This window comes from Erpetoichthys calabaricus, chromosome 1 (genome assembly GCF_900747795.2).
Source record: "Erpetoichthys calabaricus chromosome 1, fErpCal1.3, whole genome shotgun sequence".
NCBI lineage: Eukaryota > Metazoa > Chordata > Cladistia > Polypteriformes > Polypteridae > Erpetoichthys > Erpetoichthys calabaricus.
Window position 1 is genome coordinate 151,879,670 of NC_041394.2, and position 17,215 is coordinate 151,896,884.

Here is a 17,215-nt window from a genome sequence, read left to right on the forward strand (position 1 = left end):
CCATAAGGCATGCCATATATTAAAAGGAAGTTGTTATTTTGAAAGCTCAGACAATGATAAACAAAAATCATATACATATATATATATATACACACACACACACACACACACACACGTCTATGCACGGAAGTGTGCGTCTCTCTGGCCCGGAAGTGAGAGGTGGAGTCGGGGTAAGGGCTCCACCTCCAAGGACACAAACCTTGCTTAGCTACTAATAACACAAGCGAGGCGAGCACATCAGCAAAACAAAACCTCAGAAGAAAGACAAAGTCGCTTAGCCACTGACATCGGCAAAATGGTATCCCTTTTACTTTTCCTCCCACAGCTAATGCAAAAGCGATGTGAGCACATTTGCAAAACAAATCCTCCTAGGAGAGAGATGCCCTTTCAATTACCTGACATCTACATATCAGTTATTTTTCCTGACAATCTTAATAGTTTCTAGGACCCCGGGCTTTTTACAGCACGGCTTACACAGCTAGTATGTCTTATATACACACACACACACACACACAATCTATATAAAATATATTAATATAAGGCGGCACAGTGGTAGCGCTGCTGCATTGCAGTAAGGAGACCTGGGTTCGCTTTCCTGCGTGGAGTTTGCATGTTATCCCCGTGTCTGCGTGGGTTTCCTCCCACAGTTCAAAGACATGCAAGTTAGGTGCATTGGCAATCCTAAAATTGTCTCTAGTGTGTGCGTGTGTGTGTGCCCTGCGGTGGGCTGGCACCCTACTCAGGGTTTGTTCCACCCTTGCGCCCGGTGCTGGCTGGGATTGGCTCCAGCTGACCCCCATGAGCCTGTGTTAGGATATAGCAGGTTGGACAATGACTATTATATATATATATATTATATTATACACACACACACACACACACACATTATTTTGTGATGCAAGAGCCCGTCTTGCACCCCAAAACACGAGGCTGAGTCTCAATACTTTAGCAAAACCACCTTTATTCAGCTTGAAACAGGAACGGCACAGTTTATTGTAACAGGATCTACCACTCTCCTATACACAGACACAGCAATCAGGCAGGTTCGTGGTCATGTTAGTGACCAAGTAATACTGTTCCCTGCATCACCAAATCGATGGCCGGTGCTCATAGCACAACTGTTCTTTTCTGATTTGTTTTTGCGGCAAGCTGCTCCAGTGCTGGGAGACAGCGTTTGCCCCGGCAACCTATAGGTGGTCTTCCTTAGACGCGGCAATCGCACTTTGGGACGGTCCTCAGCATGTTGTCCTGTTGGGGGGAGCCTCAAGAGTTTATTGTAAAGTTTCTAAATAAATATACATACATACGTATATGTATCAACAATTAAGTGGTTACAGAAAAGTCAATAGAACCTTGCTAAATTTATTATTCTATTAATTATTTCTACTAGTTACTGTGTAATAATGTTGCAAATTTCAAACTTGATCCACAATGAGGTCACTGGCATTAATGTAAAGTTACCTTTTACTAGTAATTATACTTTCCAAAATGTTCTTATGTATACACTGCCGCCTGGAAAAAAGGAATAGTCTGTACTTTACTACTTCAAGATTTTTTACAATTTCATGACATACCATCATACATGAGTGTATTACTGGAAAAATATAAATACAAAAAAAAAAAATCAGCTTAACTGACCAAGAATCACTTAGAATATACATTAAGAAATATTACAATAAACATTTGTATTCATTACACTGTAATGTAATACCAGGGATAATGTGGAAGGTGTTTTATAATTTATGAAGACACTGAAAAGAACACCAAGACTGCAAAACAAGTAAATGCAAGAGTTCATTTTACAGCAGCTAATGAACACACACACACACACACACACACACACACACAGTACTCTAGGTTAATGTTAACAGATCAGTCCATGTCTTTTTTTTATATTTATATATTCATTCATTTTCCAAATTGTTGCTCCTGGGGTATTGTCTTAAGTATTTTTGGCAGACTAAGTAAAGTGACAAGTCATATCTGATAGTTTGTGTAACCTTTAAATATCATGTTGACACTACTATGTAACATTGTCCATTTATTGCGAAAAATCACCATTACCTTACACTCAAGTTCTGTTACTATATTGGTTTCGGTTTTCAACCAGGTCGAATGTTTTCTTTCCACTTCCTAATAACGTGCATGTAGGTTCACTTTTTATGATCTTATGTGGTCTTGCCTTTGAACATGTTCCTTGATGTGCCAAGGATTTATTTTGGTTTATTGTGACAAACCTGCCAGGACAGGCTTCCATATGCTTTATTTTTAAGCAAGGCTCAAGATTTCAAATGACTTAGGCAGTGACAGGATTACAGCTGGGACAAACCAAGATAACATTATATCAATCCTGCCTTACTTCATCTCGTCACTGCAACATGTTTGTCCTGTATAAAAATTAGAGGATTTGCACTCCTAATCACAGAATAACCCTTAAAACATATGTCAAGATGCAATGCTCAGTTTTGATTGTCAAAAAGGGATGAAATCATATCAAGTAAAGCACAAGAACTGGACAAACAGTAAAAGACCACCATTCTGTCAACTCTCCAGGTCACTAGCTTCTACCACATTGCACCCCACACAAAAAGCATAGAAGTTGAAGTTAGTGATAGGCAACATACTATAATCCTGTCATAACTGTACAGGGCTAGTTATATAATTTTTTTTTTTTTTTGCATGACCTGCTCTATTCTTTCAGGCACCCTCTCCGTTAAGCCCCCAGTTTTTTAAACAATATTTTAGAAATTAATCAGTAATGAAAGTGACACAGTGATGCAATGCTGGAGGTCTATTTAGGGCTGCCACCTCAAGGACCTAATCTCTTAGGTTTTAATCCTAAATATGATAGTTGTCTGTGTGGAGGGTGTTCATTCTCCCAGTCTCTACTAGGTTTTTTTCCCTCCAAGTATTCTAGTGTTCCTCCTACCTTCCAAAGATTAAATATCAATTCAAAATTGAAATAGACGAGGCTCAGAGCAAAAGGCTGACCTTTTATGCCATTTGCTGATTTAGTCAAGGTCACAACCCTAGAGTCCACGCCCCTACAAACATTGGATGTAACCCTGACAACAGTACACAATATGGCTTCTATAAAAGGAAAAGGGTACAAGACATCAGTTTTCGGCCTAAATCATGACAAACTCATGGCCCATTTCCAACTTGAGGGAAAAGGCAGAAAAGTGATGGCTCTCTTCTTTTTGAATAATAGGAATCCACTTTTCCCCTCATATATTGAGCAAGTGATTAAAGTTAATGAATAGTTAGAAATACATACATACATACATACATAGTGGAAGAAATTTATGAATACAGACAGACACAGGAAACACATTTTATCATCGTGAATAAAAATAACAGCATCAGCTTTTAAGTATAAGCTCAGAAGGATAGGAGACTCGGACACATGCCAGGTGGACACAGAGTAGGGTTCAAATTTAACTCTTACAACATACATACATACATAAATAAAAGGAGTTCTTGAATATTAAATCTTTTTTGTTTATTATTTCAGATTCACAAACATTGTTAAAAGACAAACTATTTCAGTATAAGTTGGTGTGAGCAGGAACCAACCCTGGAAAGAATGTCTGTCCATCTGAAGACACTTTATTTTACTAGGTCATTAGCCACCAATCAGACTAAAAGCATGTCTTTGGCTTTTGTTAGGAGTCCTAGGAAAACACTAAGCACAAAGACAGAATATGTGAAAGATGCAGTCTACCCATATATTAAAAGCAGGTACAAAAGCAGTGCTTTTTTTGTGCTACAGCTTCCAAAATAATCTTTGGTGGATGATTAATTCTGGCTATTTCTTTTAACATGAAAAATAAAGAGCTGCAGCAATATGCAAGGTCTTAATTCCCTAATGACAAAATGAATGATGTAGCTTAGTATAAAATAAATTGACAACATTATTTCAAAAACAATGCACTGAAGAACACAGAAGCAAAACATACAGTAAGCAATTCAGGGCTACAAGCATATGCTACAAAAAGGTGCCTTCTTACAATTAAAAATTTATTGCATACAATAAATTTATGAATATAAAATGTGTTCACTTGAGGCAAGATGGGCCATTAGGAATATTGCAACTCAGAAAACAGTTGCATTATGGAGAATGTTTAAAGCAGCCTTTTGTAAGGGGGGGGGGGGGGGGGTGCAGTTCAGTACAAAGACTGCTTTGTAACTCATCTTAATTATCACGAATGCTGTTTTACCAGATTAATGCCAAACATGGCATCCGTCAGCCATAAGCGCATACAACTGCATGGCACAGGGGAGACACATTGACTTTATTTAATATATATTACCTGATCTATTAACACATAAATTAGTTTTGTTTGAAATTCTGCTGAATTAACTAATGGAACTTTACACAGAAAGGTCAAAAACACTTGATACAATTCTACTTTTTATGAATAAGGTATGTGCTTGGTAACAGGTAAAAGAGGAAAAAAAAATGTCTAAATAGGTAATAAATTATGTTCAAAAAGAAAATTAAAGTGACAAAAAAGTAATCAACACATCTAATAACTAAGAGTTTGTCATTTTGTTTTACTCACTAAAATTGCACCTTAGTTATATTAGTTATGAACAAAACACACATGAAAATCCTTAAGTAGCAAAAGAGACCAGGCATTGAGACAAATTCTGTAAAAATCAGCTTATTACAAAGACAAACATTATCACTGTTAATTTACACAAAGTACTGGAATACCTCCTTATCAGCTTTACAAGCAAAAGAGGTTTTTTTTAAAGACTCTTCAGCAAAGACTTAAGAAAGGCATTATATTATACATGCTCAGAATTGGGTTAAGGAAAGGCTCCTGCCTTTCAGAACATCTTTAGGTTGTACTCAATGTAACAGACAAGTTAAAGAGCTACAGTGTGTGCACATACTAGCCCTGGGAGGCACTGCTTTGAAACACTAATGGCTTCAGAAAATTTGAAAGTGAAAAATGTACACATTCTATAACATACGTAGGACTGAGAAGCTTAAATGCACAGTGCATTTTGGAAAAGTCGAGGCATTCAGTCAAAATTACAAAGGGAAATTTATCCAAATAGCCGAAGTTTGATTTTTACACAAACATTACACAGAATCAATTTTGACAAAGCGGGGGGGGGGTTGACCACAAAAACACCTCTTTCTACTCATTTAGGAACTGTATCAACTTTGATATTTGCCCTAGCAATCTTACAAATTTTTATATATAAATTTTACACAGACAAAATATTGTTTGCAGTGGGGGGAAAAATATTGTGCACTTCATTTGAATGCAGCGAGTAAGAATTTTGTACTAACAAAAAAAATAAAAGGTTAATGCTACACTTGTTTACACAGCCATTCATTCATCTGGACCAACATACATACAGTATGTGCATGTACACCAATATGCAGTTTTTAATTTTATTAACTTTATTAAAAGTTCAAATCGTGACATAGCTAAAGGTTAATTGGATTCTATTTTAGTACTGTTTTCTCTTGCAGGAAATGTTAATTGGTGGCTTTAAAAAGTTACATTGTGTATGTTGGTGTACTTATACCCTGTAGTCAACTGGTTTCATGTTTAGGTCTGTTTTTTGCTTAGAACTCGGAAACTTTTTTTACCAAAAAAAAAAAAAAACAAAAGAACTATTTAATTTTCTGCATAGTAATACATTTACAAAAATGTAAAACTAAAAAAATTCTGCTTTGATTTTGATTAACAAAAACAAATATCTAAATAGTTTAAAAGGTGAGGAAAATAAAAGAATAAAAAAAAAATGTTAATGGGAGAGATGATGCCTTCAGTTTGTTGCCAAGCGGTACTGAACCAATTGATGTACACATCCATAGGTTAGTCTGCTGCAGCACTTGCTCTTGACCATATTCATTGTATAAATATGCCGACTCAGAGCTGTACATTTCAGACATGTTAGGATTCTGAAAGGTCATCTTTGGCAAAAGAATAACATCTGCAATAGTAACCACCCTCTTAGAATAAAACACAATTCACACTCCACTTCCTTCAAAGTAAGGTTTTTCTTAGAATAATTAACTTCGTCTGCAAGGAGGCACAACTGGCATATGAAAGCTTTTTTTTTTTTTTTTGCACTTCTTGAATGAACCTTGTGACTTGTCCGACTATAAATGGCTTTTCACTAAACAGGAAGAATTGCTTGGTTTCCCTCAATGACACAAACATGCTCCTAGACCTACAGTACGTTAAACCATTTGCTGTTGTTGCAATAGAACACCCCACCACAAACTGCTCTGACCTCTGCTGTAATGTGAAAAATACTCTCAAATAGCTGAGGAGTTTCACTGTTTCCAGTAGTATCAAGTTATTCGTTCTCTAGACTGGGATGCAGTATTCGGTATATTATGGTATTACAAGTCTATCAGCTACCAGAAAGTATTTACATCTCTCTATTATATTAAAAAAAAAATCTTGGGATGAGACTTTTTTCCGGCAAAGAGATGTAATCTTGAAGAGAGACACTTTCACATCCTGCGAGACAGGCACATCAACGTCATTCTTACAACCTTTGTAAGCAAGTCCCGTGATACACAAGTAGAGCAGGTTAGAGATAATGGAAGTAGGAAAATTCAAAAGTCTCAAAAAACTGAGTGAAAAGAGGACATTAACACAAACACAAATGGAAAATTTTACTCCGTGAAATAATGGAAAAGCAAAAAAAAAGAGATTGTATAGTGTTTGAGAACAAAAGGACAGGTGCTGTACAGGCTTTTAAACATTTGAAGCGCCACCCAAAATGCTGATCATGCAGAACAGAAGCAGCAGCAAGCCAGTAGCTGATCGAACAAATAGAAGGTTTAAAAAAAACAACCCACAAACTGTTACTTGTTTCCCATTGTATCACCATTTAAGAGGGGTTGCAGAGGAGCAGCCGTGTCTCCTTGGGGTGCGTTCAGCCCCACCTCGATCCCAATGGTGTGAAGTGCAGGTGGGGTGGGGTGGGGTTGGTGAACGAAGCCCCCTAGTTAAAGTAATAAAACAAGAACTTCATCATAAATATCTACTTTATTGTCTTTTATTCACGAATTCTTTATTAATTTACACATCCATCTATAAACTCAATGACTTAACTCTATTTACTGAGCCTATCCTGCCAACATTGTTTATATTAAATGCATTTCTCTTCTGAGTGCATTGGTTGACATGCATATCATGTATATCAACTACAAAGTATAATAGTGATCAAAAAAATAGTCACTTGCCTAGAAACACAATATAAAATGTTGGCACCCATAAGAAAAAAGTACACAAAATGGTGTCAAGATTATGTCAAAGAAAAGTCAAACTCAAAAGCACAAAGGAAAATAATGTTCCACGCAAAAAAAATATTTATGTTACTAGGGTGTTTCAGGCAGCTCTGAAAAATAAAAACCTAAGTAAAACAAGGTTTGGGAAAGTACAAAATCCATGCCTTACACGCTATGCCAGGTTGTAAAAGTGAAAGTGGCACAAATGAGGTGAACCATGGCAAATAGTTTAAGTATTTACAACGAAAAACTGGGTTACAGTAATCCCTCGCTACTTCGCGGTTCACTTTTCGCGGATTTCATATGTAAGCATATCTAAATACATAACGCGGATTTTTCGCTGCTTTGCAGGTTTCTGCGGACAATGGGTCTTTTTACTTGCTTCCTCAGTTGGTTTGCCCAGTTGATTTCATACAAGAGATACTATTGGCGGATGGCTGAGAAGCTACCCAATCAGAGCAGGCAGTTAAGTTCCTGTGTGCTGCCGATTGGCTCAGCGACGGAGTGGTGCATTAACCAGGAAGTCTCATCTCACTCATTCATCATTAACGTGCTAATGCTTCAGGGGCCGTGTCCAAGCACCAACAGAAGATGCAAATGATTGCAGAAAAGGTAAAAGTTTTGGATATGTTGAAGGAAGGGAACAGCTACACCGCTGCAGGACATCGATTCTTTTTATTTAAAAAGGAGGAAAAAAAGCATATAAGATCTACGGCCGCAGTGTCTTTTAACCAGGGTGCAAAACGAGTTGCAAGTGGACGTGATAAGGCAGTAGTCTGGATGGAATCTGCTTTAGGAATTTTTGCAACAAGGTCGACGACGTCATGACCGCCTACAAGCTGCTACATGTACTTCGCTATACAGTAAGTGTAAACTTATCTACCGATTTCATATTGCTTAGCAGTTGTCCCTGTTTTTAATAGAGTAAAGGGTGGGTTGTAAACAATACAGGGAGGGTTTAAAAACGTCCAAATACACGTTAAATAATTAAATATAGTGTCCCTACTTCGCGGAAATTCAGTTATCGCGGTCGGCCTTGGAACCTATCTCCCGCGATAAGTGAGGGATTACTGTACTGTTATATTCATGTTTTCATGCTGTGATTTTGTAAAGACTGCAGTGATTCTGTTTGTTGAAACAGCCCGACATCATAGCACCACTGGTATAAGAGCGGGGGATACACGATAGTGTTTTAATTTTACAGATACAAATCTCATTAGACAGCTTTGCTAACAGTAACTAGCTTAAAGGATTTTTAAGGATTCTGGATTTTTGTGAGTTCTTTCTACTTAATGTAATGTAATCCGTGTACTAGTTCCCCCTATATATATTAAACCCTAATTGGTCCAGTTTTCCAATAAAATCTTTCATATCCTGATCCAGTCCAAGGCTTTTGTGGCTTACCAGTATTTTTCCTATGCCAGCACAACAGATATGTTTGCATATTTCTACAAACTTTCAGTGATTTTACGCTTCCGATAAACCAGGAGATAAAGTGAACATGAATTATATACAAAATGTAATATTACCTGTGTTGAATGCTACTCTACAATCTACTCTCGTGCCAGAGATTAGTAATCAGTGGACCTTACCCTTGGTCTTCAGTTAGGTACTCCAGACCAGTGTACTAGGGTAATAGATATATTTGTAGACAAATTATCTACACTTTTAGTCTGCTTTCCTTCAGCCTTGAATCACTGTATGGTAAGTTAAGAACTTATTTTCATCTATAGGTGTCCCCAATTGCCAAACCTATTTAAAGCCTATGCCACTATCCCAATAGCTACTGTCCCTGATTAAATATCAGTAAGTTGATCTGCTCCTCCTAAATATGCCACTGCAATTAGGGGACTCTACAGTCTATAAGACTGACTACACGCACACACACATAAAAGAAGATTTCAAAACATTTGAGGTGATCACATATGAGTGACAAATAGAGGCTTTCACTTTGTCAATACAGCATAGCATTAAAGAGTAAGCAAATTAAAAAGAATTACAAATACAATGCCTGACAGGATACAGTGGTGTGACGTACACTCAACCTGTAGCCATGCAACTAACTATAAGGCAATATAAACTTTCAAAACCTCACAAACAATAGATGGACAGTTTCTTAAAACTGAACAGGGTTGCACAATCATCCTGGAATTTCTAGTCCTAGTCCTTAAGTCAAGTTAACACTTTAATTATACTGTCTCTTGACTCAGTGTGCTCCTGTCCATCAGCACCCTCATGCAATTCTGAGCAATGTGCTTGCAAGAACCTGCCCTCTCTGATCAGCTACTAAATGACTGAGTGTGGTACTCTGCACAAATGCAATCATACCAACAACGTTAAGCAAAACCACAGTGCCACTCCTGGAGGCTAATTAACAGCCTTTTAAAAGGATACTAATCAAGAAATGCATTGTTTTAATTTCTAGGTAACACTTCAATGAACAATTAGCTGGAATGAAAAGCAGGAAACATTTATCCCACTCTCAAAACCTGAAGTCCACCACTCCCATTGAAATTTACTGACAATCCTCATGTCAGGATAAAACGGTTTAATCCTCTTGCAATAGCAAATGGTCAGCATTCATAAGAAAAGTCTTCTACATTTCTTTATTAAAATTACATGCCTCCTTGTTCACAGTGCAAAAAAAAACAAAAAACTTTCAAACAATCAAACCTTTACTACAGGTTTAAATACAGCTCCTAATGCAATTACAACCTTCCTAAATTATACATGTGCTCTCCATATGGTATTTCTTTAATCTAATGATGTGCACACGCTAAACAGGACTGACACTGTCTAAACAGCTTATACCAAAACTGGGCTACTTAAACATGTTTCATATGTTGTAAATAAATCTCCTTTGGAGAGAACACCAGGTCTTCATTGACATCTACTCAATGTATTACAAGTACATCTACAAAGCACAATTATAATTTAGCATTTTGTAATATATTTAGCATTGTACAGCTTATCAGTGCCTGAGCAGGAAATATGTTGAGTCTAAGCCAATTGACAACAATGCCTCTAGTGAAGGAGGTGATGGACACATGGCAGTAAGGCTACTTGGCACAGTGACATAAGATGGATTAGCACATTAACTTCCTAACATCAAACATCCTTCTTGGGTTAATATGAGAGAGAGAGAGAGAGAGAGAGAGAGAGAGAGAGAGAGAGAGAGAGATCTGTCTAGGCAATAAAATTAAAATCACTAATAACAGACTTTTCTCGTAAAATACAACTTTAATAATCCACCCCATCACTGGGGTCTCAAAGATGACATCATAATGCATGATAAACCAAACAATCTATTAAGCATACATAGGAGTAGATACAGACATTAGAAGGATAAGCAAACTGTGACTATGAAATGGGGTGAAATAAAACGCCCGATATTGAATATCCGTGATTAGGAACAGGAACATGCTGGAGGAGGAAAACACACACACACAACAAAAAACAAATTCAGCCATCATTTGAACATTAGGAACAGAGGCAACTCAGAGACACCCTGGATAGGCTTCAGACTTGTCATTCACTAATACTCCGCATTACCACACAGGATCCCATGTAAACATTGCCAGTAGTATACATGCTTAAAGTTAAATGTGTTAATAACTAGCCAAAATACAATATTTTCAAACACAAGTCGCTCATCTAAAAGGTCCAGTGACTTGCAGATATTGTATGTTCAGGTTTCAATACCTGAACAGCAAACATACTTTTTTTTTTTTTTTTTTGGAAAGACTCAATATATACCCAAGAAGAAAACCATCAGGAAATATTCCACAGCCTTTAGAACATTTAAGCACATTTCCCTATTTCATGCAACTGAGTGCTTTACATCTAAACTTACACATGTTAATCTATGAGCCCTGCAAGAGAAATCTTTAAATTCAGTTCAAAGCTAAAAGATTTACTTTCATACAGCTCCAAAATGTCTTAAAAATAACAAAAAAAAAAATGCACCAATTTCCTCATTTTCATGTTATTAATATTCATTAACTATACTGTATATACTATGGAAGATATTCAATTATGCAAAAATGAATAATGAAAAAGGGAGAGAAAAAAAACTGAAATGAACCAATAGGTTCATCATTAACAAGTTGTATTTCAAGAATACAATACCATTCCTTTAAAAGCCTTCATAAAACATGAATAAAATCGAGGCCAGTAGTGATCATTCAGATAATATTGCTTTTGTATCTTTGCCCTTTTCAAATTTTGCTATACAAAAATAAACTTTTTCTGAACTATACTTGTTCAAAAATCACATCAGAATACATCTCGAGCCACACAACATGCTTTACAAATACTTAAATATTACGGACACTTTATACAGGATTCACACAAACATTAATGCATAAATGAATGACTTATTTCAGAAGATGTAACTACATTTTCCGGTTTTGCAATACAGATTAACAGGAAATGAAACAGTCTAGCATTTTATTGTTCATCATTAGCACTAACAAGGATGTATTTCAAATTGGGTGGCTCCCTGTCTCAGAATATTTTGGAATAGGAAAAGCATTTTATAAACTTCTTCAGAATGATTCAGCCTTTATATTGTCAACATTTTACCAAATATTGGAAAATCTTAAATTTCTAAATGGTTACCTTATAACGTTTCATTAAAAAAGAAATATTCCACTACCAGAATAATTTAATACAGAACGAAATTTCTCAAAATTTAAAATTCAGTATCACTATCTAGTCACATTGCAATCTAGATTAGTTTGAGAAAAACCATCAATAACCAAGAGCTTAGTTTATTAAAATATTTTATTTATTAGCTTATGTAACAGGTTTGAATCAATTTCTGTATTTTTCTGGAATTTTTGAAACTGTATTTCATATTTCTTTAGAGAGTAATAAAGGAATATGACAATTTTATAAGTAAGCTCAATAAACCTTTGAGCGATGAGACGGACTCCTTCATACAAAACTTTGGGGGATTAAATCCAAATAAAAGTAAGGCAAAAATATCTCACAGTCCAGTCCAGCATGTGCCGTCACTACACTCATATGTCTTTTAAAGTTTGTAAAGCCTTTCAAATTTCTGTTAAGATTTTTCAGTATGTTTAACTCACTTCAAACTGGATTTTCAAGAAGTCGAACACTCGAATACGAACAACTGCCAACATACTCAGAAGTACTCACCTTGCACGGACTTCCCAATGCTGTGCAAATATGTGAAGGACGAGTAGTTACTGCTGACAGCACTCAGAAAATCGGCCACTTGCTGATTGTTGTGATATTGAAAATCGAGAGCCCCCACTACAGACGCCAAGGCTGCGAGGCACCAGCATCCCGGTAAAAAGTTCATCGTCAACTTGAATAAAGACGTGCACCTAAAGGAAACACCGACATAAAACCCCTTGTTAACTGTGTGCTGGGATTCTCCATCCTATATCTTTACACTACAGGGAACTGTCATTCAGACCTGCAACTTGTGCGTCCGCTACCCACCTAACTTCTAGCCGGTTCGCTGTTGTGGCCGTCTGCGTCCAAACTGAAACACTCAGCGTATCACTCCGCGCTCCACAGTCCTATCCGATCCGTGTCAAATCATGTGGTCGGGGATCCAAGGCTCTCGAAGAACTAAAGGTCACCATTTCTAAATAAAAAGTTGAGTTTGTCATGAGGAACTCCTCACTCGGCGTACAACACTTTATACGCGACTGCAAGTCTCCGCCCTCCATCGCCTCTTCAACTTCTTCCCTCCCTCTGCCTTGCCTCCTGTGGCCGTGAGTCGTGCGCCGCCATGTGGGAAAGAGTTTTAAAAAAATCAAACTCACCTGGAACACAAATGCCTACCTATCAGATCAATGTGAAAGGGAGTGGCCATGAAAGAGGCTCTAACCTGCTGAACTTTATATTTAAACCATGTGTATTTATAGCTTCCGTTTAGTTAATTTACACGAATTCGCACACATTACAAGAGCTTGTCATAAGAAACGCAAAGGAAAATGGTATGTATAAAAGTTAAATACGTATAGCCCAAGAAGAACAAATGCCTACAAAGAAAGAACCAGATGGAGCGAAATGAACGTAGAAGACAGCAGTGATATGGGTTCAGGAAAGCATTAACATACAGAATTTCTGAGCAATGCAAGGAGTTTCAAGGTACTGTTTCCCAGTCTAGGGCTGCTTCTGCCTTGGATCTGTTGCTTGTAGACTCCTACTTATGGAGGAATATATTTAATTTTGTCCGAAATATTCCTTAATACTTTCTAGCCCAGTCCAGTACGAAGATAATTTGAAAAGGACAGAATCAGTAAATTTCCATTGAATTAACTATACGGGCTATCATTTGCGACAAGCCATTGACTTGTGACGGTACGCATGCTCAAGTAATTACGGCTACATTTCCTTACCCATGCTTTTTAGCCAGGGTCAAGACCCTTCCCCATTAGATAGGCGCTTTTGCCATGTTAGTTTTTTTAAAACTTCCATATATGGCTGCTTACGACTCGGCCACAGAGGACATTTTACCATGATTGGTCGGCCACCCCTTTTCTCACCCGTTTACTCCAATTTAGAGCAACGACGAGGAGGTTTCTACCTCGATGTACGATCATGTTTATTATTTTAAATTATTTTATACATTTTTAAACTGATGTCATCTTATTTATATTGTTTAGTGGTCGTCTACTCCGGGTTGCAACATAGCACAGTGGTTCGAGATTTGCCAATAATAGGTCGTAGGCGTTGAGGGGGCAGGGGACCCGCTATTGATTAGTGCCGCGTCGCTGCTTATAATCGATACTACAAAATGGTTAAAGTCAGTGGTAAGTTGTATTGGTTGGTAGATCATTAGATATATAGATAGATCTTTATTATCATTGTCACTTTTACAAAGTAATTTTATAATAATCATACCCATCCTATTGAACCCACTATTAATGCACTTCAGGGTCTTCGGGTACAGTCTGTTCCGACAGCACTGCAAATATGTGAATGAACCCAGAACACAAATAATGTTAATTTTCGAAACAGAAAAAAATCATCAGCCGACCAGCACGTCTTTGCAGATGTGCGACTAAACCAACCCCAAGTGTGAACCCGGAGACAACATGTAGACTTCATTCGAACATCGGATTTGAACACCGTGTGCTCTGCCCTTGATGTAACAGCGCTACCCTCTGCGCCACTTATGTGTAATGTACGACAGTGCAAATTCGCTATACGCAAATGAATCGATAATTAATTAAACCAGTGTATTTTATAAATTGTTACAAATGTTATAACATTTGTAACAATTTCCCGTATATACTTTCTGTGTTGTATTGCATCTGTTCAAAGGCGCATGAGACTGGGTTCGTCTCCTATTTCAGTCGCTGTCCTTAAGAAGTACTCGAACTGTACCGATACTCAGCGCCTCGTCTATTCTAATGAGTCTGATGTTGCTGAAATAGCGTGATTAGTAAATGAATTTCCATCCATTCTTTATCCAAATCGCTATATCCTAACTACAGGGCCACGGGGGTCTGCTGGAGCCAATCCCAGCAAACACAGGGCGCAAGGCAGGAAACAAACCCCGGGCAGGGCGCCAGCCCACCGCACAGTTAATGAACTTATATTTTTTTATTCATACATTCATTACTTTTAAAATTCGATTTTTTTAAAGAAAAGTATGTAATATAAATAAGGGTCATTCAATTTAGATTTTTTTCTACACACATGTTCTGCATTCTTTTCAAAACTGTCCACTTTCAAGCACCTTTTGAGTGTTGACTTTATTGATCTCCAAAAATGCGCTGATTTTGATAACAAATGAGAAACTGGCGTTGTTCCTTTGCAGCTGTGATTCAACCATCTTCCGTTTAACTTCTCAGGTCAACGCATCATCTTGGTTATTTTGTGGGGTGCGATCCCCGGTGTTTTTTGGGGGAGGGGGGTTTTGCGGAGACGCTCTTAAATCTAATCTAACGTAAAGTTTAACTAAATGTTATTTATGACATTTGTAAAGTATTTTTTCTTGGTTATATATTTTGTTGTTTACACCAGTCATAGGCTGGCGTTCTGGCCAGAATGGCTCAAGGGTTCTTACCCATCCGGGAGGCCAGTTTAACGGAATGGGGGCATCTAATTGTATGGACTATCTGTTCTCCGACACAATAGGTGGCAGGCTTCCTGGACTACGGTAACTGCATGGATACCCGCGGAGCAGGCTGGAAATTGCAGTCCCATTAGACAGTGCTGTTTTGGTCCATGGGTGCCATCAGGGGGCACTCCAGGAACAGACTGTCCCCACGATAGACATACAGTAGATAGACGCCGCATTCACTGTGTTGCCCAGTCGACACGATACGTCAGCGCGTACACCATATTGCGAGTGGAAAAACTGCCATTTAAACTAATACAGGCAAACGTGGAAACCGGGTTTTCTGATGGAAAAAACAATAACGTTTAAACAAGTACCGTTTACATACAACAGATTTTGACGAATCATTTATATGCAATTATTTATATCCATTTATACACTAATAATGACAATTATTAAATAATAATTCCTCCCGTATAAGTAACATTTCTTGGACTGCCTTCTTCCATCTCTGACACATTTCTAGACTTTGTCCTATTCTTATGCAACACAGTACTGAAGTACTGGTTAATGCCCTAGTCACCTCACGTATAGATTACTGTATTGCTATTCTATCTGGCATCCCACAAAAACTTGTCCATCGCTTACAACTTCTTCAAAATTCTGCTGCCAGGATAATAACCTGCTGTTCTAAATCCACTGAACATACAGTATTACACCTGTTCTCTCTCGGCTTCACTGGCTCCCTGTTAACTACAGAATACAATACACAATACTGCTCTTAACATTTAAAGCTCTCCACAACCTCACTGATCTCCTACAGACTTGCACTCCCTCTCGCTCACTCAGATCCTCATCTGCAGCTCTCTATGGGAGCTCGAGCGTCTCTCATGGTGCTCCTCAACTCTGGAATTCTCTTCCCTCTCATATACATCAGCTCGATTCAATAACACATTTTAAAACTACCCTCAAAACTTATCTTTTCAAACTGGCATACCAATTGTGAATTTTGCATTGTTACTACCAGTTATCTTTGTTTGTCTTTCTTTTAACAGTGAAATGATACGCTCAATGACAAAAATAAACAATTTTATTGTATACAAATTGGCTTAATAATTTCTGAAAACATTTCACTCATTCCTCTCTCAATCTCTCTCTCTCTCTCTCTCTCTCACTCACACGCACACACACACACACAATGTGGTTACTTAAATATATACAGGATAGCATCTAAAATCCATGAAACAGAACTGTCTGACATAGCTTTTTCCGTGTGTTGCCACTCTGTAATTTGAGAGTATTCAGTCTGGCAATATGGTGCAGCCTTAGTTTGTGGAAGACAGACACAACTAAAGACATGAGCATAAAATGATGGTTGTCAATTTCAAACTGTGTTTCCTCAATGTGCTCCTTGAGAAAAAACACATCATCTAAACCAATCTCAGCCCAAACAAACTGATTGATCAAAGATACACTGACAGCTTGTCCTAATGTCGACTGTCGGATAACACGCTCCGCTACTTTGACCACCTTGACTGCACCCTCCGAAGGAATCATCAAACCTCCTTTGTTTTTTTAATGTGAGCAAGTGGTAGCTTTGATCATATGATGCCACTATAGCATCTGTTACCAAACTAGCATGGCACACATCACAGGACAGCTTTCTCAAAATCCCGTCTAATGGCTACCTGCCACTGCTTCCTGAGGTGGATTTCTTTGGGAAACTTTCAAAGTTTGAGAAATGTTAACAGATAACAACAATCTACATAGTTAGTGACTAAATACATTTAGCCAAAACATTGTTTGGAGGCTCACTTGAGCACATAAATGCTTAGCTTTGCTAGCTTAGCCTGGCATAGCTAAAGTTAAGATTATAAAATAGGATTTTTTAA

At 37.6% G+C, this 17,215-nt stretch overlaps 1 protein-coding gene across 2 annotated transcripts in view; it reads right to left on the minus strand.

Moving 5' to 3' along the window:
• Positions 1-17,215, minus strand: part of cpm (carboxypeptidase M) — a 379,572-nt gene that overhangs the window by 95,582 nt on the left and 266,775 nt on the right. Inside the window, exons 1-2 of one of the 2 annotated variants that reach the window (XM_028807363.2) lie at positions 12,746-12,963; positions 12,437-12,627 (exon numbers count right to left, since the gene is read on the minus strand). The exons of the other annotated variant lie outside the window; for it this stretch is intronic. Coding sequence (XP_028663196.1) covers positions 12,437-12,602 — 166 coding nt within the window. The 5' untranslated portion in view covers positions 12,603-12,627; positions 12,746-12,963. Of the gene's footprint in view, positions 1-12,436; positions 12,628-12,745; positions 12,964-17,215 lie in introns of those variants that run through there. 2 annotated transcript variants of the gene reach the window in all.